Source organism: Lontra canadensis, unplaced genomic scaffold (assembly GCF_010015895.1).
Source record: "Lontra canadensis isolate GAN:19392208 unplaced genomic scaffold, GSC_riverotter_1.0 scaffold99, whole genome shotgun sequence".
NCBI lineage: Eukaryota > Metazoa > Chordata > Mammalia > Carnivora > Mustelidae > Lontra > Lontra canadensis.
Window position 1 is genome coordinate 2,827,964 of NW_022631093.1, and position 22,283 is coordinate 2,850,246.

The following is a 22,283-nucleotide window of genomic DNA, read 5'->3' on the forward strand; positions in this document are numbered from 1 at the left end:
CACCTCCTCCACTCTCCTTTGGTCATTCCATTCCGACACTGTGATCCCTGGTTGTTGCCTACATGCCAGGCATCCTGCCCCCTCCTCCAGGCTGTCAGTCTGGCTTGCACCCCCCTCTTTCAAGTCTGCCCAAATGTTATCTGCCCACCCTATCTGTAACCCCCACCCCACCTGTCACTTCCCGTTTTCTGGCACTTACTACCACTTAGCATACCATTTGCATCTGTCTCTGCCTGATGAGGACGTGAGCTCTCGAGTGAGCCCTCAGTAGATACTCAGTAAATGGATGGCACGAGATGCTGAGCTAGGCCTTCTGCAGGGATTGTGTTCTGGTTCTTTGGGCTTGATGATGGAGGCGCCCACCTCCTGCCTTCCCATCCACCTGAATGTTGCCAGTGATGGGGCATCAAAACGAGGTGGCTGGCAGGAAGGCAGAGAACTGATCCCAAGCACGGTGCCCCTGCTTCCCCACCCCGCGTCTCCTTCTCCACGTTGCATTCCTCAGGCCAGGGCATGTGGACACTGCCAAAGAGAAGGCTCCACACAGAGCAGCAGGCAGAGAGGGAAAAGCCCACGCAAGCCATCTCAAACTCAGTTGCTGACTTCTGGTGAGCCCCTAACAACATCATTTAACCTCTCCGTCTGTTTCTCTTCATTGCTGCTGGTGGACAAGGTGAAACTCCTGGGTGATCGCTCAGGGGCTGGGGGGTGCACGTCAGTTCTTCGAGTGCACGAGGGGATGCTGGATACATGATGGTTCTCCTCTGAGCACCGAACTCATTACCAGCCTGTGACTTAGGCTCTGGGGAGAAGCAGACTGTGGAATAAATAAAATAATGTCTCTGGGCTAAAACAATAGGCATCATATAATTATAGAACAAAGTGCATATGGTTTTCTGGAACATGAATACTGCCTACTGAAATCAAATTTCCCTCATTGGATGTAGGGAAATTCCTTTAAAAATTGATTTATAAGAAGCTACATAAAACTAAACCTGTAATCCTTCCTCTCCTTAATGTTCTTTGAGATGTGTCTGAATACTGCTATCAATGCTTGATTGCATCTCTGTAATTGTCTTTTTATGGATGGGTTTTTTTTTTTTTTTGGTTCTGATGCATAGAAATGTATTAGCAAAATCAAGGTTCCTTCCAGAAATAAACAGATGCCAGATTAGACCATTCTTTGTACTGATACACATCCATCTTTGGGAAAGAGACAATTTTACTAAAAGGCATAGCTTTTGTCTTTTAAAAAGCTATTTTGTAAGTATCTGCCCTTAATAAAGAAAGTAATTAAATGAGACTTAAGTATTAAATAATATTTAAGCAGAGGTGAGATGGGGAACATTGTCATAGTGATGCATGGGACTCGGGTCTAAGTAATATGAAAATGAGCCATCAATGTGGAATATTTAGTTACTAAATGCTAACCACAAGGACTCCAGGGTGATTTCAGAGTTAAGGTTAATGGTACTGTCAATGATGCAAGTTAGGACTCGGTGTAGACACATTTATTCCAAGCCTTTCTGGCTCTGCCCTTCTCAGAAGCCACGTTCTCAGGAGCCCTCTGTCCTGGCTTCTCTTTGGGGAGCATGGAGTCAAGGAGAGGGTCTTTCCTCCATGCTGGTTTGATTCTGGCCCCCAGAATCCACTATCTCTCACATCCCTCCTGCACAAACACTTTAACAGGATGGACCCCAGCACTGAACATGCAGCCCCTTGGTGACAGCTGGCCTCAGAGGTGTCTGCTCTCACATGGCCGATATCCAGACCAAGCAGGGACCAGAGGCACCCCGGGGTGGGGGGCACACACAAACACCCATGGAAGACACACAGTACACATGAGCGTGCATGTGCACACTCATGCCGCCTCCACTGCCCACCTCTTGGCTCTCCTGCGGACCACCCCGACCCATATGGGGGTTCCCGTGCTGGTCACTTCCTTCCAGACTCTTAAAGGACACACTTGCCACTCTGTACATACTTGCTCAGAGTTCTCCTGAGAAGTCCCTGCAGCTTGAAGCCATCCCTAAGTAGCTGCTGAGCCTTTGGGCAGGGAGCTGCTATGGACGGTCACATGCATTGTGAGCCCCCAAGGTTGGTCTGTTCTCTGGCTCCATCCCAGGCCCCGGGCCAGGGAGCCACAGGTGTGAGAAAAGTCACTGTGGGGAGGGCTCCTGGCTTCCCTAGGACTGCAGGGACTATCACTGGCTGACTTGGGTTTCTATGATCAATCTTCCCTGTGACTCTGAGTGCCCACGAGGAGGCACCTCATCCCTCTGCGGACCACCGTATTGTCTCCAGTGCGTGGCTCAGTCGGTGTTTGCTGAGCAGATGGAGGCGTGTTAGCCGAGGGTGCTGGCTCTTGGGGAGCCCTGAAGGAAAGGCTAGTGAAGAAGTAACGTCATCCAGAGAGAGGTCTGGCCTTTGTCTGCCTGGGGGCTTTGGCCACCAGGCTACCAGATACACGATTTATGATGGAGGCTCTGCGCCATGCAATGACATTTGTGTCTCCCCAAGCAGCTAGACATCATTCACGTGAGCAGGACATGACCAAGCTCTACCAGTAGCTTTGCACACCAGGCTTAGGTGAGCTTCACCAGCAGGCAATATGTTGTACCAGTTCTTACACATCAGTGCTGGGAACAGGCTGCATGTGTCACTGCACCAGGAGAGAACAATGGAGGCTCTGTGTTTGGATCCCCCTGGATTCCACCCAATGGGGCTTCTTCCCTTGGCTGATTTTTTTTTTGCTTATAAACCACAGAAATTTCTCATAGTTCTGGAGGCTACAAGTCCAAGACCAAGGTGTTGGCAGGTTCCGTATCTGGTGAGAGCCTGCTTCCCGGTTCTTGGAAGGCTGTCCGTCTTTTTGCTATAGCCATGCACAGTGGGCGAGGGCAGACTCTCCCTTTTTATAAGGGCACTAATCCCATTCGGGAGGGTTCTACCTTCATGACCTAATCACCTCCCCACAGTCCCACCACCAGATACCCCTCCAATGGGGACTAGGTGTACACATACGAATTTTGCTGGGATACAAACATTCACTCCTGGTACAGATGGAGGTTTCTACACAAACAAGAGCGTACAGAGAATAAAAGAGTTCAAATTCTGGGTAAAACAGAGAAACATGTATCAGACTTACATCAGCCTAACTCTAAAAATAGATTAAATATAGGATGCAACCTTTTTAAGCATAGTCTCTGATCTTTGAGAGACAGAAAACCTGAGGTGAGGTCCACACTTACTCCCACCCTCTGTCAGAGGGCATTTTCCAGACCACAGCACAGAGAACCACGGCAATGGAGAAGAGGTCAGAATCCAGGGCCTTTGAAGTACCTGGGATTTGAGAGCTAGGGTAGCAGAGAGGATGGGGCTTTGCAGGCTTTGAGGAGCCCCGGGAATTTCACAGAGATGCCCTCAAGACATGGACGGACACTACGGTCCAGAGGCTCAGGCTGAGATTTGAGGCCTCACAGAGCATATAGCCTAGAGTCTGTGAGCTGAGCGGAGGTCCCAGAGACATGCATGCTGTTGAGAGCTGTTGGGGTTCTGACTGTCCAGAATGGAGAGTTCTTGGGGAATGTCCTAGGTATCCCCTTGGCTGATTTTAACCTACACTTATCCCCTGTAATAAACCATCAATGCGCGTCTAAGCGTTCTCAGTGAGTTGAGTCCTTCTGGCAAATTATTCAACCGGAAGGTACTTTTGTGCACTCCCCAAACTCGTGCTGGATGCCAGAGTGGGGGAGGTCTTGGGTTGACTGTCTCTCTAACTTTGTGGTCAGCTCCACTGTTCCATCAGGGGGATTCTGACCCAGTTGTGTGGATGCTGCACGTTTGGCCTGTGGGCAAAGTTGCATGTCCAAGTGCACACAGGGGGCTAGGCACTTGCACCAGAAAACTCATGTCGGAGTCATGGTTCTGAGCACTCAGCGTGTCCCCCCTCAGAGGCCGGAGGACAGGTACCTTGTGACTCTAAGACTCCAGGGTATCACATGGATGAGTGCAGCTCATGGGGCCCTCTGGGGAGTTGTAGGCCGTGGATCTTTAGCTGATCAGCCTGGTGAGCCCAGCTGGGACAGGGAGGGCCTCAGGTGACACAAGGCACTGCAGCGATTACTTGAAGTTCCAGACTGCCTCTAACCTGCTGCCTTCTCCTGGGGGAGCTGCCACCCTCCCAGGGGGATGCTGCATCATGAATCCCTGTCTGAGAAGGCCTTATCAGCAACTCTAACCTGAGCCACACTCACAGCCCTCACACCCACTGGCATTCTTGCTGTCCTTGAAACACTGCAGGGAGTATTCGATTAGGGACACCTGGGTGGCTCAGTCAGTGAAGTGTCTGCCTTTGGCTTGGGTGATGATCCCAGGGTCCTGGGATCGAGTCCTGCATCAGGCTCCCTGCTCATCGGGGAGCCGCCTTCTCCCTCTCCCTGCTGCTCCCTCTGCTTGTGCTCTCTCTCTCTCTCTCAAATAAAAAAATAAATCTTTAAAAAAAAATTTCCTTCCATGGCTCATTTTAGGGACCAAGAAGGCCTGCAATCGGGAATTTTTCTCCTGATACAGTGCTTTAAGCTCTTCACAGATTTTGTGGTTTTTCTTTTCTTTTTCCTTTTTTTTTTTTTTAAACCAACTGAAGGTTTGTGGCAGCTCTGTGTAGATTGAGTCAGTTGGCACCACTTTCCCAACAGCATTTGCTCATTTCATGTCTCTGTGTCACACTTAGTAATTCTTGCACTATTTCAAGCTTTTTCATTATTATATTTGTTACGGTGATCTGTGACCAGAGATTGCTGCTCATCGAAAGCTCAGAGGATGGTTTGCATTTTTCCATCAAGAAAGCATTTTTTAATTAAGTATGTACTTTTTTTAGACATATGTTAGTGCATACTTAAGAGACTCCAGTATAGCATAAACATAGATTTTATAAGTACTGGAGACCAAAAACTTCATTTGACTCCTCTGATGGCAGTATTTCCTTTATTGAATGTTCATGGTGTTGCAGTGGTTGGAACTGAATCCTCAGCATCTCCAAGGTGTGCCTGGACACTGTTGGATGGAGTATAAACTATACGGCCTTTTTGGAGGGAGATTTGGTGATACCCATCGCACTGAAATCATGCTCACCCTTGGACGTCGTCATTCCACTTCTAAGAGCTTATCTTACACACCTACTTACATGAGTGTGCTAAGGGGCGCATATGAGGCTCACGGTTGCCCTATTGTCTGCAGTTAATAAAGCCTGTCTACAGGCTGAGCGAGAGCTCCCTTGAGTGGGGCTGGGTCGGAGAGCCGAGACAGGGCAGCTGCGTGGAGCTCTGCACCCAGGGTCTAGAAGGTAGATCAGAACCTCCCTGAGGGACCTTGTCCCTGTGACCTGGGGCCGCAAGTAGTCACTGAGCACAGTTAAGATTTGAAGTCAGTACTATGAGGGAAGAGAGGTGACCCCGAAGAGAGCCCTGGGAAAGCAATGGCCCAGTAGAGGCACCTGGTGGGGTGGAGCTCTCAGCGAGTTCTGCAGGCTGCCGGATCCTGGGTCCGGGCCCATCTCTGGTGGGGCTCTGGCCCATCCTCCTAGAGGGTCGAGCTCACCCAAAGCTCAAAAGAGCCGAATGTTTGTTTGCAACCAGGGTTTCTGACACAAGCCGGAAAGAATTGGCCAAAGCCTTTGAGTGCTTCAAGTATAGTGTTTTCCAAGATTTTAAAACAAAATGTACCCAAGCATTTAATGAGATTATTTTAATGCAGAACCTACAACCACTGTCTATCGTGTTGCAAACAGCTCTCCATGCTAATCAAATGCCTCTCATCTTTTTACAATGGATTCATGACTGGTTCATATAAAGACAATAAAAATTAAATGAGTCACGAGCTCCTAAATCATTCTCTTCTGGTCTTTTTAATAACTCGCTTCCAAAGCGGAGCTGGCGGAGAGCATATGCTTCATTAGAGTTATTTGTCCCTGGTTTTACACCGTTTAGGCATGGGGAAAAAGTGAACCTTTTAACACATCCTTCAAACACTGCCACAAATACTTTCTTCTAATGGGTTTTGTTTTCCTGCTTTTATCACCATACTCCGCCTCCCGACATCCGAAAGCCCCTACTAACGAGATTTGGCAAAGGAAAAAACCCAACAGAAAAGAGGGGCTCTTTCAAATCATTTCAGAGATACTGTTTTTTTTTATAGGGCCCCCACACCCCCTTTTGAAAAAGATGAATACAATAGAAAAATGTTTCCTCTCTCTGAGACTCTCCTGGCCAAGCAGTTCCGTCTGTTGCGCTCAGAGCCTTCTGCCCCCTGCTCCTGCTGGGGCAGAGGCCGATGGGCTCATGAAACCCTGCAGCCCCGGCCCCATGGGGGGCCTGGGCACCACAGCGGGGAGGCAGGGCCAGCACCCCTGCATTGAAGCCTTGGCAAGGCTGGTTGCGGGGTTGTTGTGTCCCCAGAGCAAGGCTGGCTGCAGCCCTGGCAAGGCCCTCCGAGTTACTCTACCCCATTTGCTTCATGGAGTTGTGACAAGAGGTAGATGACATGCTGCTTGTGAAGGGACGGGCATGACACTTGGCCCCCGGACATGGGTCAGAACTCCCGTGTCAACTCTAGCAAGGATTCAGCAGCTCAGCTTTGTCCTGTCACCCCGGGGATGTCCTCCCCTGCTTCTGCTCCCCTCATGGGCAGGTCCCCTGTCCCTGAGGTAATAAGGGATGGGGGGAGGCAGTCACGAGGGGAGGGGCAGGTGATGCTGTAGAGAAAGGAGGTGTGGACTAGCTTTGTGGACTTTCCTTCACCCTGAGCGGTTGCTGCGTGATCTGGGCGGAAGGCTAAGGCCTGGAAGAGGTTTGCACGTTCAGTTTCTGCAGTCAGCCTTCCCTCTCAACCCCCAGTGTACTTAGTATGGAGGTCAGGGTACAGGGAGGGGTGCGTGGATCTGCCTCTGAGATGGGCCCCCAAAGCCTGGCTGTGAGCCCGCAGGAGACAGGGCCTGTGCAGGGACCTCGCCAGGGAAGGCCGAGGCTCTGTGGCCCAGGTGAAAAAGCCAGGGTCCCGGTGGGGTCAGCGGCTGTCCTCACGTTTCTGTGGGATTCCTGTGTCCCGGAGGTCCCTGTCCCATCATAAGACTGTATGACCTCACGGCTTGGAGAATCCTCAAATGTTAACCTTGTTGGTCCCCTTTCTGTTTTGGGTCCCTGTGGAGGCCAGCAGGCCAGCATCCTACTGCCTCCTGAGGCACAGTTCTTCCTCATGACAAGCTTCCCCAAGGGGCTCTGGGTGTGGTCCCTGGGAGTGATAGAGGGCCCTTCCCCATCTGACCACGTCAACACAGGTTCACGCTGGGAGGGCCTATGGGGCGAGGCCTGGTCCCCTGTTGCACCAGCACAGGCACGTTCCTGGACAGCAGCTTGGAGCTCAAGCTCTGGCCCAAGGCCAGGACAGGAGGGTCTGCTGGGCCTGCTTACCCCCACATTCCCTCAGCTTATGAGGGGGGCAATGGGCCGTGGGTGAGGTGGGAAGTCACAGGGCTGGGTCTCAAGGCACCGGGACCCACCACTGCTCTAGTAAATAAACAGCGGTTGGCCAGGAAGTAACGTACATGTCTTACTGATTCCTCATCAAACAAACAGAAGGAGGAGGCTAATCCAGGGCCCCCTTGCCTAGAGGTGCAGTAGGGTTCCTGGTGCCGCTTGTTTTTGCCCATCTCTGGGGCTCTGCGCTCTTGCTCTCAGCCTTATCCTATCCTGGGTGGAGGGGGTGGGGTTGTTTTCCCAGCTGCAGCTGAGGCCCTGTCCCTCAGGCCCTGGGCTGCAGTGAGGCTTGGACCTTCTGCAAAGGGGTGGCTTGCACACCAGGTCCACACTGAACCTCCCGGCATCCTTAAGAAACTGAGGGAACTGCGTTTAGCTGCTTAGCAGGGAGCCCTGCCCAGTCTGGCCATTGCTCCAGTTGGAACTCCTGCCACTAGGGAAGTTATCGAGGAGAAGGACGCCTCCCCCACACCAGCAGGCTCCTTTTGTTTCTGGGCCTGATGTATCTGGGGTTCTCCTTGTTTGTAGATATAGTCCTAGGCTAGAAGCGGCTCCGGACTCTCGCAGGACAAACTTCTGACGATGTCACTCCCCAGCTGGGACCTCATCAAGATCAAAAGCTTTTGCACAGCAAAGGAAACAGTCAACAAAACCAAAAGACAACTGACAGAATGGGAGAAGATATTCACAAATGACATATCAGATAAAGGGCTAGTATCCAAAATCTATAAAGAACTTATCAAACTCAACACCCAAAGAACAAATAATCCAATCAAGAAATGGGCAGAGGACATGAAGACATTTCTGCAAAGAAGACCTCCAGATGGCCAACAGACACATGAGAAAGTGTTCCACAACACTCGGCATCAGGGAAATACGAAGCAAAACCACAATGAGATACCACCTCACGCCAGTCAGAATGGCTAAAATTAACAAGTCAGGAAATGACAGATGTTGGCCAGGATGCGGAGAAAGGGAAACTCTCCTACACTGTTGGTGGGAATGCAAGCTAGTGCAGCCACTCTGGAAAACAGTATGGAGGTTCCTCGGAAAGTTGAAAATAGAGCTACCCTAGGACCCAGCAATCACACTACCGGGTATTTAACCTAAAGATACAAATGTAGTGATCTGAAGGGGAACGTGCACCCGAATGTTTATAGCAGCAATGTCCACAATAGCCAAACTATGGAAAGAACCTAGAAAGAACAAATGAATGGCTAAAGAAGAGGTGGTATATATATACAATGGAATACTATGTAGCCATTAATACCCCTGAAATCTTGCCATTTGCAATGACAGTGGATGGACCTAGAGGGTATTATGCTAAGTGAAATAAGTCAATCAGAGAAAGACAATGATCATATGATCTCACTGATATGAGGAATTTGAGAAACAAGACAGTGGATCATAGGAGAAGGGAGGGAAAAAGGAAACAAGATGAAACCAGAGAGGGAGATAAACCATAAGAGACTCTTAATCTCAGGAAACAAACTGAGGGTTGCTGGAATGGAGGGGTTGGAGAAGGAGAGGGTGGCTGGGTGATGGACCCTGGGGAAGGTATGTGCTATGGTGAGTGCCGTGAATTGTGTAAGACTGATGATTCAGAGACCTGTACTCCTGAAACAAATAATACATTATATGTTAATAAACAAAAACAAAAAAACTAAGGCTCCCACTGCCCACAGAGAGTGGCCAAGATTCTTTAGGTTAATGATCAATACCTGTCAGGTTCTGGCCCTATCCTGCCACTCTGTACCTCCCCCTTGCTTATCCCTGTGCCCTGAAGCCAGAACTGCTCCTTCTTCTGCCTCACCTCTTCTAATAGACAACAGGTAGTACTGTGTTGTAATTCTGTGCTTGTGGATACGTGGTCACCCTCGGGGCTGGGGAGAGTGTCTTTGCTCCACACTCTGGCAGAGGGCCTGCGAGTCCCCGGCACTGGCGAATGCAGGGGATGACTCCCCTTGTACACCATCTGGACAGCCACGCACATATGGGGTGACTCAGGAGCGCTCCTGACAGTGAGTAGGGAATCCGAGAGGCTCCTTCTCACTTGGCTCCGGGCTAGAGGGGTCCATTTACTTTCTGATCAAATATGATTCTGAAGCTTGAGGCATCCTTGATGTTTGCAAGTCAGAAAAGTTTAATTACATGTGTCATTAGGATGGCATTCTGTAATGGCTCTGTGACTGAATTCATTAACAGAATTCTAAACAGATAAGACAAGACAAATTAATATTTTGTTGCCCATGAAAGCTTCTCATTAAGAGAGTAGTGAAAAAGTGATTAATATTTTGTTGCCAATCAAGATGTCTCATACAAATGACAAAGAAAGGAGGCCCACACCTCGCGGTGCTCTCTCATCCGCCTGCCTTGGGGGTTTGTAGGTGCGTCGTTCCGTGCCTGGCGCTAATTAACAGTGGGCGGTGCTGTTCCATCTGGTGCTGGAGTGGGCGGGGTCAGCAAGGGGCTCTAGAACTCATCAATCCTCCATCTTCCACTGGGGCTGCCCCCCTCCACTCCCCACCATGCTCCCGACTCCCCATGCCCTCCTCATCTCTTGGCTGATTTCCTTCTAGGGCCGCTGTTGTCACTGTCTCCAGAGCGGGGATGCCACGTAAGAACACCTGCTGTGTGCCGGGCACGGGCTACGTGATTCACACAGACATTCAGCCTGAAAATGCCTGTGGAAGGAGGATATTATCCTCCCCGTTCCCCCACAGACTCACAGAAGTTCAATGGCTTCCGCAGGGCTGCTCTGGGCTTGCTGGAGGCGGCTGGTCCATGTGTCCGAGGCTGATGTGGACACCTCAGGGTCACATCTCCCTGCCTGGGGAGCCTCCCGGGGCTGCTGCTGGCTGCCTGTTGGGAACTCAGGCTGCAAGGGGCCGGGAATGTTGTTTGGCAGCAGCAGCAGTAGTAATAATAATGATGATAGTAATATAAGTAATAGTAATAACGATGAAGAGAGGGATAATAGTTCGCCTGGAACACTGTATGCTAAGACGATCCCATGTGTCTTCTCACTCAGTCCTCACTCTGACCCTCTGAGGCAGGAGTTATTATTTATGTCTATGTCACAGAGGAGGACCCCAAGCCTTCGAGAAGTCAAGTACTCTTTCCAAGTTCACTCAACTAGGAAGTGGTAGAGCTGAGGCTTCAACCCAGGTCCCTTTGTCTTCAGAGCTTGTGCTGTGCTCCGGCAGGCTGTACTGCAGCGGGAGGCCTGTGTGTGTGTGTGTGTGTGTGTGTGTGTGTGTGTCCCACACCTGCACACTTCTGGTGAGCATCCCTGGGGGGCTGGTGCTGCCCTGTGCCCCCACGTAAGGGTTTCTGGGCAGTACAAGGCCCTGCCTGTTTGCAGGTTGCTGACTTGACCATGAGCAGCAAGTGTTTCCAGGGAGGTAATAAGAGGCCATTAATCTCCAGTTGCACCCACAATTAACCCAAATTGCTAACCTCACTGTGAAAAGTGGAAATGCAATTGAGTTGATGCTGGAGGCATGTTCGAGGGAGGGGAAAAACACTCAAAGTAATTTAATTAACCGATGGCAAGTGCATTAAGAGTTCTTCCTCCGCCTTTATTTCTGGTGCCTTTAAATAGAGCATCAAGTAATGCACATGGAAGTTCAGACAGACACGGGCAGATCTGTCCTAGTTTTGAATTAATCACGACTGGCCAAAAAACAGTTGGCTGACGCCCCACCCCGAAAGCTCTTGCACACACAAGTCTGTGCACCCCAACACCTCCGCCGACTCTAATCATGGCAAACAGAACACTACCTCTCCTTGCTAAGATCCCAGACAAGCCCTGGGCACCTCAGGCTCAGAAGACAAAGGACTCTGCCCACTCAGCTTCTGTCCATCCACCCCCCACCAGGGTTGTGCTGGCACTGACATTCGGAGATGGGTGGGATTCAGGCTGTGCTCAGCACTGTGGGGAAATGGCAAGGAAATACTCCTGCCCCACGTGACAGGGAGAGGGAGACTCCTTGCCCAGCTGTGCCCAAGACAGAATCCCCACAGTGGTCTGCCTCTCCCCATCTGCTCACCCCATGATCTCCAGGGTGCAGCAAATGAGTAGTAGAGTCCCAACTTGGTGGTTTCTACAGAATTTTGTACTGGGATTTCTCCCCACAAAACAATCTTGCAGTTGGGAGGAATCTTCAAGGTCATAGGATTTAGTTTGCCCTCCTGTGGCTAGTAGCATTGCTGACCATGGTCCTGCTTGAGCTTGCATTCCTCTAGGAATGGGGAGCTCACTGCTTCCTGTGATGGCTCACTCCATTTTGGGGATGCTGTGATGGATGTAATGGTGTTCCATCTCAGCAGTCCAAACTGGTTTCTTTTGGGGGAGCACCCTGGCCCTGTGTGCTTATTGAACTCATGGGGTCACACAGCCCAGACTGGTTCCTGCGGCCCTAGTCCCTTCCTCACCACCTTAGAGATGTTCATGGAACTGACCAAGCATCCCACAGGTCTTCCTTCTCAGAGCCAAGCATCCCATTCTGTGCCAGATTGCTTGACTAAGCCAAGAAGACCAGGAATGCCCCCTCTTCTGCCTGAAACTGAGATGCCCCCTACTGTGGCTAAGACCTATCAGCTATCCTGGCAGGGCCCTGCATCGGTGATGTCACTCTGTCTTCTCAATGAACTTTAATCTGGCCCACACATATCCTTGAATGATTCCCTTTATTTTTCAAGCCCCATGGAAGGGAGGGACTGCTCACATTCCCTTTCTGATACCTACGAAGAGTAGTCTTTAAGACATTGCTCAAAGTCATGAGGCTGGGTTTTGGGGTGACACTGGGAGCCCAGCCCAGGCTGCCCGGGCCCTCCCAGTACAGAAGTATTTCTGCTGGTCGTGTCAGGTTGTGGGTGCTCAGCTGCTCTCTCTTCCAGTCATGTCAGATCCACGTTCCCACATCCAGCCGACAAGGCCCCCAGGGCAGGCCACTCTGGCCTTTCCTTCCACCTCCTCACCTGGAGCCTGCCCTCCCGCCAATGCTGGGCAGTTCACCCCTGCCCTCCACAGGAAACCATGTTCCTTCTCGCCCCTCGTCTCCATCCTCCCCAGGTGTGGGCTCTGCAGTTTCCCTTGGTTCTTCCAGCCAGACGGCCTCCCCGCTCCACTGCCTCCCGTCCGGCCATGTTTGCTGTGGGCTTGTGGGCCTCCCTCACGGTGGGCTCCATCATGCAGTCGGAGCCCCTCACCTTCCACTCCCACGCCCACCGTTTGGCTTTCGCTGCTGCAGCCTGCACGGAGACCTCCCACCCGGCCCGCCCTGCCTGCCCGGGCAGCGTGCCCTTCCCTACTGTGGGTCTGGCTGGCGGGCGTGCAGCTAACATCCAGGCTATTCTCTGCATGCGGTGGGACTTGGATTTTCTGGTACTTCCCGCTCTCAGACGACAGGCTTGAAAGGCATCAAACGTAGGACGTTCAAATGAAACCCTCTCACTCTGCCACCACCATGGCAGAGTCGCAGTTACTCTGCTGGGGCAGGTCTGCATGCAGGGTCAGAGCCCAGCGACTTACATTGATGTCTTCCAAGGTCATGAAGTTGAGGGCAAGCCCGTTGCGCTTCCAGACGATGGGGGGCCGCAGCTCTCCACGGATAGCGCAGGTCAGCACGGTACTCAGCCCCACAGTCACTGTGGCCACGCTGACCCTCTCCTCGGGCGCGAGGCTGAGCTGAACCACCTCTGCGGGGGGAAAGGAGAAAATCTTCAGGTGCACACCAGCATCGGGAGTCCCCACTCACAAGCAAACAACCACGGAGGTTCCCGGCAGGGCAGGCGTCCTAGGGCTCTCAGGCTCTCTACAAACTATTACGGCGTGCTGTCTAAATGCACTGATGGACACTCCCTCCTGGGGGACAGGCCACAACTTACAGGAAATGTTCAAAGATTTCTGTGAGTCGGAGAAGTCAGGAGCCATAGCGAGTGTAGGGAAACCATATGCGCTATGGATTTATGAGTTGAGCCCAGAAGGTGGGCCATCACACAGGGACCAGTGGGGGGCCAGATGTGCGGCGGATGCCCCACTCTGTGCTCCTGGGACTCATGAAGTCTGGGCCTTGCTGAGTGCAGTCAAGGTCTGCTGGCTGAGCTGACAGCTTTCTCATCCATCTGGGGGCAATTTAAAGGTTGCACTGTCTGAAGCTTGGGGAATGAACTGGCTGACCTTTGAAGGTTTGTTTCTGTCTGAGGATTCTTTGAACTTGGATTTGGATTTCTGTTCAGCAACCATGCACTGTAGCCTTTAATTTTTTTGAAGGGTGCTTCAGGCTGTACAAATTATTAATCCTTGCCATTTTATACTTGCTGACTGGCATTAAGACTGATTATTCTTTAGGCAAATGGGAAGCGTCTAAAATATTTGCTTGCAATCACAGGCTTTTAGAAATTTTTGGGATTTATGAGAAAATTAATTGGACTCAGGCTGTTCATATACCGACATGCCATCAGGCTTAGAGGGAGAGTCACTAGCTCAGTGACGGTTACGGGACTGCCTCCTCCCTAGTCCTCCCCTACATCTACAACTCAGAGCACTTGGGACATCAGCCTGCGGTGGTAGTAGCTGAGGGATGCTGGCTGGCTGGCTCTGAGGGTCTGTGCTTATCTGGGATGCTGGCAAAAATGCCGGGAGTCCTCCTCACTCTCACTGCTCTTTTGGGACTTGGGGGCCCTGCCAGGGGTGGGGCAAGGCACAGAGCTAGAAACTGACCTCCTGGACTCGGCGGGAGCCCTGTGAACTGTGACCAGGCAGCATGTCTGTGCTCACACCCTCTTGTCAGCACACTTGGGGAGGAGAAGGTGGTGGGTGGGGAGGGGCCGGAATGCAAACACTGGCAGGTGGGATGCCCTGCAGAGCAAGTGAAGTGGCAGCACGTGTAGTCAGGTCAGATGCTGAGCGGCAAAGCTCTTACCCCACCACAGTCAGTCAGCAGCCGGGCCCTAGGCACATGAAGATGGACAAGATATACACTAGGTGCTTAATCAGTGCTTGTTGGATGGATGGATGAAAAATGGAGAAAATGGAAATAAGGAAGGAAAGGAGCCAACAGACCCATGGAGAGGCGACACTCACGCACAGGAAAAATGTGACTCCCCGTGAAGGAGCCGCAGGGGAAAGATAAGCGCCAAGTGATTGATGCCGATGCACCCAGCATAATATTTTACAAACATTAAAGTGATGCATTTCAGGTTCCCTCTTAAATCATGGCCTGCTTGCTGCCCTCCCACCTCTGAGTCATGAGGCTTATTGGTCAGGGCTGGAGAGAGAAGGCACGCATCCTCCATTGCAAACCCCAGGCTTTGAAGACTCACAGGGGATAGAGGGAGGGAAAAGGAGGACAAGCTACATGGATCTGGCTTCTTCTGTGCTCTGCTGGCCCTTAGGACTCAGAGCTGTCCCCGAGTGTAGAGGGGATACGCCTTCCTTATCGGACTCTTCCCCTGCTTTTCCCAGGGCATTGTGGGGGATGAGGGAACAGGTGAGAAGGGTGTGCCTGATGGCATGGAGGTGAGGGGAAGCGAGAGGGGCTCTAGGAGGAAGTTAACTCCTCCTCCAGCTTCCTGCCTGGGGTGAGCCCATGAAGCCTGGCACACAGCCAGAGGCCCCTGGGCTCCTGAGTGGCGTGGAGCAGTCCAGAGTTTCCTGGCCACACACTGGCAGGCCCGTGAGGTGCTATGTACCTGTGTGCCTGAGGACCGAGGCCCTAAGGGAACACCCCTGGACTCTCCCCGGTGGTAGTGCCGGTGGGGGCTGCGGGAGGCCAAGCTGTGGGGGGCATCAGATGCTGAGGCAGCTCAGATCAAGAGCAGAACCTGGGAGGACCTCCACCGAGAGGACCCAAGACAGGGTAACTGAGAGTCTGTGGTGTGGACCGCAGGTGGCAGGGGACCGCTGTGTGTTTTATCCACAGTCAGAAGCCAGTTTGGGGAGCAGCTGGAGATGCCGGGTGGGAACTGGAGGCATGAAGTGTTTTGCTTAGGTAGAGCATTACTTAATGCAGGCTTGTTAGAATGACCTGCTCCCATTAAGCTTTACAATGGACTGAATATTCACGCACTTTGTCCTCCCAGCGCCAGTGGGCAGGGCTTGTGAAGAAGTCTGGTGGGTCACGAAAGGAAAGGACATTTTCTCTGCCTGTTGGAACTCTAGTCCAGGGACAAGGGAAAAGAGCCACTGAGCCCTCAGGCAGCAGCCCCTGGGGGAGGCAGGACATCCCTAGGCTACAGAGCTCCTGTTCTCAAGGTGTGGTCCCTCACCACTGACATCACATCTCCCATCTTGGGGGCAATTGACGGAAATGCAGATTCCTGCCCTTCTACCTCAGGCTGGTAAGACTCTGGTGGCAGGGTGGGCATCCTGGTTTTAGCAAGCACCTCAGGGTACCCTGAGCCCTGACCACCACTGCCTTAAAAGATGGTAGGGGCATGTCTGGGTAGATTGAAGCGGAGGGTGAGGGGGTGGGGGGGCACGGATGGGAAGGTGAGGTATTCTGGTTGGCTGGGGTCTCATTTGGAATGTAAGACCTATGTGCAATGTAGGGTCCTCCATGGAACCCCAAGTTCATGTATTTCAAACAGTTTAGCACAAGGCTACAACCAAACAAAGAAGCAAAATGACAGGTGGGAGGGCTGCTGGGACGGCAGGTTCCAGCCTGCTTCCTCAGGGCTGCCGCGCTTATTTGTATGTCTGAAGACGTGCACTTTGCACGTAGGAAAGTCTCATGCAAAATTAGAACGCGTGAATACTGACAGAACCATCATAATTCTGCTCCCGCCAGCTACACAGATATTAACCAAACAGCAAATATTTGGATCACTTAAAGTTTAATTAAATGAATGTTTTATTGGATTTAATGCATGTCAATATTCCCTGACTGGTTTAAAAATTCTGAAGAGATTTACGGCAACCAAAGCTCTCCTTCTGCCCTTACTCCCAGTTATTTACTGTTCAGCACACCTTCCCCAGACGGGCCCCCCTTCCCTGCTAAGTGGCCTCCCACGGTCACTTCCTGGAGTGAAAAACGAGATGGCACCATGGGCTGGAGCTGGAGCGAGCGAGGCAGACTCTGGACTGTGGCTCTGGACATCTGACCTCCATCTAGGCCTGGCTCTGCTGGTGACGTACCAAGTGGCCTTTGGCAGGTCCCTTCCTGCCGCTTGGACTTGGTTTGGACATCAGTAAAACGAGAGATCGCGTGAGGACGGCTCTGGGGACCGACCTTGCTTTGGGCTCCGGAACTCTAAGGATGTGTTTCTAAGTGGACAATCCTGCAGGCCCTCTTCAGTCCTGAGAGGTGCTGACTAGGTGCCCCTTTCCTCGCCACCCAGGGCCACCTGCCTCTGCTCTTTGCCCACTTACCCACAGTGGCACCCGTGATGCCTCAACTGGCAGCAGCAGCAGCGGCCAAGCCCATAGGGGCTTCCCTCAGGATACCCCCAGAATCCTTGCTCTCCACCCCAGACACCAACAGCCTCCTGTGTGCTTACCCCCAGTCTGCTCCCATTCCTGTGAGCACCAGGGATGTTAGAGCCCTGCACAAAAGCCACCCACAGCTCCTGTCACCCGCAGAATGCAGAACAGTCCCCACTGCCCACCCCCCCACTACCCGACCTCCTGCAGTACTTCCTGTGGCACCCACCAACCCCCATCCTATTCGTCTATCCTCAGACTCTCACTCGCTCAGCCCCTCGAGATGACCTCAGGGAGGGTGTCTGGAATCTTGAAGTTTGAACATAAGGGGACACTTAGATATCTGTTGAAGATCGAAAGACAGTGTCCTGCTGAATTTGACAGGACCTTTTCAGGCTTATGCAACAGAAATGCAGAAATACTGGACCCCCTTAAGGGTGGGCTAAAAAAAGGAGGGTGGTCTAAGTTCTCATAACCAGGAAATCTAAGGAGGGTGGAGGAGGTTGTAGACGAGGGGGGACTCCACAAGGCATGCTCTACTGGGCTGCAAGATGGCCCCTCGCTCACACTAGCCCTGTGCATGGGACCCCAGAGAAGGGAACCCGATCTTCCCTGAGAATCCAGGAAACAAGCATAGGACAGAACTGTGACCTTCACACATACCTCCTGTGTCCTACCACGAAGCCATCCCTGGGGCTGGGGGAGGACTGACCCACACTTGCCGCCTGGGACTCGTAGCCACCCCAGGGCCCGGTGCCAGGTGAGTGGAGGTGGGGATACATGTCCCGACAGAAAGGGTGTGTTGGGTGGACTGAAACCCTACAACTGCTCCAGAGACTCAGAGAGGTCCTTCTCTTCCCTCTGCTCCTTCCTAGTCACGCCTGGAAGGCCTGCCGTGGGACACGGGGACGAAGGAAAGGGAAGTGGAGCCATACTGTGAAGGAAGCAAGAACTGGCAGACGTGAAAGCTGATTTAGGCTCCTGAGGCCCATCCCCCTGGTTGCCCTTCTCTTGGGAGCTTGGGTTGGTGGTGGGGCCGTGGCCTAGCACGGGGGACTCCTCACCCTGGGCTGGGCACGAGAGGAGGGCCAGGCAGCCTGCCGTGTGTGGGGACGGCCCTGGCAGGAGTTTCCACCCCTTCCCCAGGCACAAGTGCCCAGCAGGAGACTCAGATCTACTGATACCTGTGCTCTGCTCTGTGGGGCCAGGACTGCTGTGAGGGGGAAGACCCCCAGAACCACCAAGGCCTTCTGCTGCTGGCTATGGCTCTGTGGCTCCCATGGTGTCCCACCATCTGTGGCCCTGCGGGCTGCCCTGGGAGGGTTGTCGAGGCTTGTTGTGAACCATGCAACAAGGTCTGCCCCGTGCCCACAGCACGTGGAGCAGGGAGGGAGGGCTGGGTGGTGGGGCCCAGGGGCCCAGCAGGAGCTTCTCTGCCACAGCCGGGCAGAGGTGCCACAGAGAGATGAGGCCCCAGCTGTAAGAACTAGCACTGGAGGGGCTGCCTGGTATGAGATCAGAGGAGAGCAAGGGAGCTGGGGGCTCCTCACAGCTTGGGACATCTCTCTCCCTATAAGCCAGGCCTTCTGATATCCGTGGGCGTCCCCTTGTTTCCCCTGGGGCCAAGAGGCACAGGTCACATTGAAACTATTGTCCACATCAGCCAGGCTGGGCTAGCCCAAGACAGAGACTAGTGTTCTCCCTAGCCTGCGTGTTCGTGTGTGGGTCTTTGGTGCCTAGCACAGTGCCTGGCACACAGCATGTGGGCTGTAGGCCAAGTCTGGCTGACAGCAGTCTCCCAGGAGACCCCTGCCTCGTTCTCTTGGCCCTTCTGCCGAGAGCAGTAAAACACCTTTGCTTTCCAGACACTGGTGTTGCCAATGCCAGACCTCAGCTTCCTCCCTGCACCCATGCTCTCCCTGCTCCTGGGAGCCTGCAGGGAAGAGGAGGTCTCAGGGGATCAATGCACCCACCAGACAAAGACTAACACCCTTCCCGAAAAGCACGTGGCCATAACATTTCAGTCTTGAGAGAATTGGGTTTTAGTTCCTATTACAGCTTTTCCTTAATCTCTGGCGCTATTTCTCACACTGACTTGAACTCGATGAGACACTTATAAAACCATCAGCAGCCTCTCATGCAGGATTCTGGTGCTTCACAGCAAGAGAAATTAAATTTCTCGAATTATTGTCAAGTTCGTGTTAGTTTTCTTATGTTAGAAATGCACTAATGGAACACATGCCTACCTGGACACTTGCCATTTTTCAAACGATGCTCTTGGTAGAAAGACTCTGTCAAAAGCTCAATCAGCTTGCCCACACATCAGTAAGTCGGACCGAGCCTCCAAGGCTAAAGTCAGGTTCAGGAGCCAGCTTGGAAATTAGGACAATCTGGAGACACCCTGGGCTGGGCGCTTAGCCCCATCTCTGTAGCTGCAGCCTGTTCTCATACTGTGCTTGTAAGGTAAGCTTGTAAGGCTCCCAACCCACCCAACCCCAGGAGCTGTGGCACCTGTTTGACAAACTCTACTGATCTGGTCTCATTCCTGAGACCAGGATCACACTATGAAGTTGGTGAGTGGGACAGAAACAAAGGTGGAGGGTGTGTGCCCCATGTCTCCTGACCATGTAAGGGACAGTCAACCTCTCACATCTCCTGGACCCTGTATCTTCACCTGGCCCTTCCAGGGTGGGGCTGGTTTGGCGTGCCCTGCCGGAAGGTGTTTGATGGGGTGGTGGGGGGTGCTTCATGCCTCCTGTGACCCCCTCCGCCAGAGCCTGCCACTCGGAGCTCTTTGCATACATCTACAGACCCTTGGTGGCTGTGGGGATAGGGACAGATTGTCTTAGGACCCTTTCATCCTGACATGCATGTTTCAAGCACTAGGGCACATCTGGCCTGCACAGGTGTCTCTGTTCCAGCCAGCCTTGCATGTGTCCAAAATTTCCCGTTTCTCTAGGCATAATCTGATTCAATTTTCCTGTCATTGTCCTATTCCCTCTTGCTTGCTTCATTTTGGGGAGAGCAATAAACTTGTTAATTACCTGCAGATCTGTGGGTAATTTACTTTTTCAATGGACTTATGTTGCTTGGTGTTGCTGCAACCATTTTTTTACAGTTTAGTTATTAAGCTCTGCTCTTCAGTGTCAACAAACACCTTTGAAAGCTGCAGACAGAGACCATATCTGTAGGATCTCTTTTGGATCCTCAGCAGCTAATACAATTCCTGGCACAAAGGAGGGACTTGATAACTAGTTTTAAGCAAGTGCACCATTAATGGGTAGTGCTCAGTTGACGATTGCTTATTGAGCACCTACTATGTGCCATGATACAGTGGGGATGTACTGGCAAGCAGAACAGGCCCACGTACTGTTAACCTGGAGCTTGTGGTTTGGTAGGGAGGCCAAGAGTCAGATGTGGGATGGGGAGAAGAGGCACCTAAAGCGTGTCCGTGGACCCCCGTGGGGAGCCCTTGGCGCCTGCAGAGCCTGACTGCTCTCTCTTGGTAGAGTCCTTCCTGTGGGCCCAGGGCTGGGCCCTGCAGAGGTGGATGTAGCAGACAGACCCCTGTCTCACTCCCACGGAGCCCCTGTGTCATGAGGCCTTCTCCTGGTTTGTAGGAGGGCCTTGTGCAGGGGCAGGTTAGCTCGGCTTCTTCTGAGCTCCACGGCTCTGTTTTTTTTTTTTAAAGATTTTATTTATTTACTTGACAGAGACACAGCAAGAGAGGGAACACAAGCACTGGGGTGGGGGGTGTGGGAGAAGGAGAAGCAGGCTTCCTTCTGAGCAGGGAGCCTGATGCGGGGCTTGATCCCAGGACTCTGGGATCATGACCTGAGCAGAAGGCAGGTGCTTAATGACTGAGCCACCCAAGTGCCCCTCCACAGTTCTGTTTTGCATCTTCTGGCCACTAAACCCTTCTAGCTTTGGGAAAACTAACCCACAGTGGGACTGTGGTAGAGGGAGCAGGAAGTCAGAGCTGAGCTCAGTGCCCGAGAGTTGTGACGTCATTGGCCTAGGTGCCCTCGGGTGCCATGGGTGTGGCACACAGCAGAGACAGCAGTCGGAAGCATGGGGTCTGTGCGGGGGTGGAGAGCCCAGGGTCACCTAGTCAGCTGGGTGCCTGGCGGCCAGCTCTCCCTTCCTGGCTGGGGTCTGTGCTTGGCGAGGTCTCGGGCAGGCTGGCCAGTCCGTGCACCTCCTGAGCCTTGCCAAGCCTAGTCCCGAAGATGACGGAAACACTTCTGCTCACGGTATTTGCAAAAGGAGTGTTTTTACTGCCTATTCCCTTGGTAGGTTTAGGGAAAAGAAAATAATATATTACCTTATACAATTATACACTAGTTACTCAGAATTTGCAAGAATTCATACAGATGTCAGGGGCTGGACCCAGAATCTCCTGGATAAGCTTTTGGTGCAGATGAGCACACGGCTTTGACCTAGGCAAGCAAGAGGGGGTCATACTATGTTTTCCCAGATGCTGGTTCATTTTCCAATTCCTAAGCACTCATGAAGATGACTTCCTAGACTCTCTTGGAACCAGGGTGGAGTCATGGGACTGGTTCTAACTGGAGGGATGAACATGCTTGACCACACAACCTCCACATCACTGCGACAGGTAATTTTATCACACGACGGGGCCGTGGGATGTAGGGATAGTTGGTCAGACATTCTTCTGGGTATGTCTGTGAGACTGTTTCTGGAGGAAATCAACATGTGAATCAGTTGACAGACTAAAGCAGATTGCCCTTCCCAATGTCCATGGGCCTCATTCAATCCACAGAAGACCTGGGTAGAACAAGCAGGCTGAGTATTCTTAGTATTAGTATACTATTGCTAGCATTCATACTTAGTATTCTGAGTGTTCTTAGTATTTTGGGCTCCTCCTCCCTGCCTGCCTTCCGGATGGAACATGGGTCCTTTCCTACCTTTGGACTTGAAATCAGACATCTTCTCTTCCTGGGTCTCAAGTGTTGGCTTTCAGCCTAGAACTCACAACATTGGCTCTCTTGGGTTTCCAGCTTGCTAACTGCAGATTCTGGGACCTTAGCCTCCACAATGATGGGAGCCAATTCCTTTAAATATTCACTCCATCCATCCATCCATCCATCCATCCATCCATCCATCCTTGCCTCGTATTGGTTCTGGTTGTCTGGAGAGCTCTGACTCATGTAGTCACTACGTACACCCTCTTGTTTCCCCTTGTGGAGACTGTATGGTCATGCATTTTGTGGGAGCAAAGGACACAGCCTCCTTGTTGCTGCCTGAGCCCATCGGACCCGGTGAGGATAACGAATTAGTCTTTACTCCATCGTGCTATGAGA

General features: G+C 52.1%; 1 protein-coding gene across 2 annotated transcripts in view; it reads right to left on the minus strand.

The window, feature by feature from the left end:
• The window catches only part of FSTL4 (follistatin like 4), a 410,907-nt gene that overhangs the window by 58,561 nt on the left and 330,063 nt on the right, over positions 1 to 22,283 (minus strand). For both annotated transcript variants that reach the window (XM_032837649.1, XM_032837647.1), the window contains exon 7: positions 13,069 to 13,235. In XM_032837649.1, the coding sequence (XP_032693540.1) occupies positions 13,069 to 13,235 (167 nt within the window). The remainder of the gene's footprint in view (positions 1 to 13,068; positions 13,236 to 22,283) is intronic.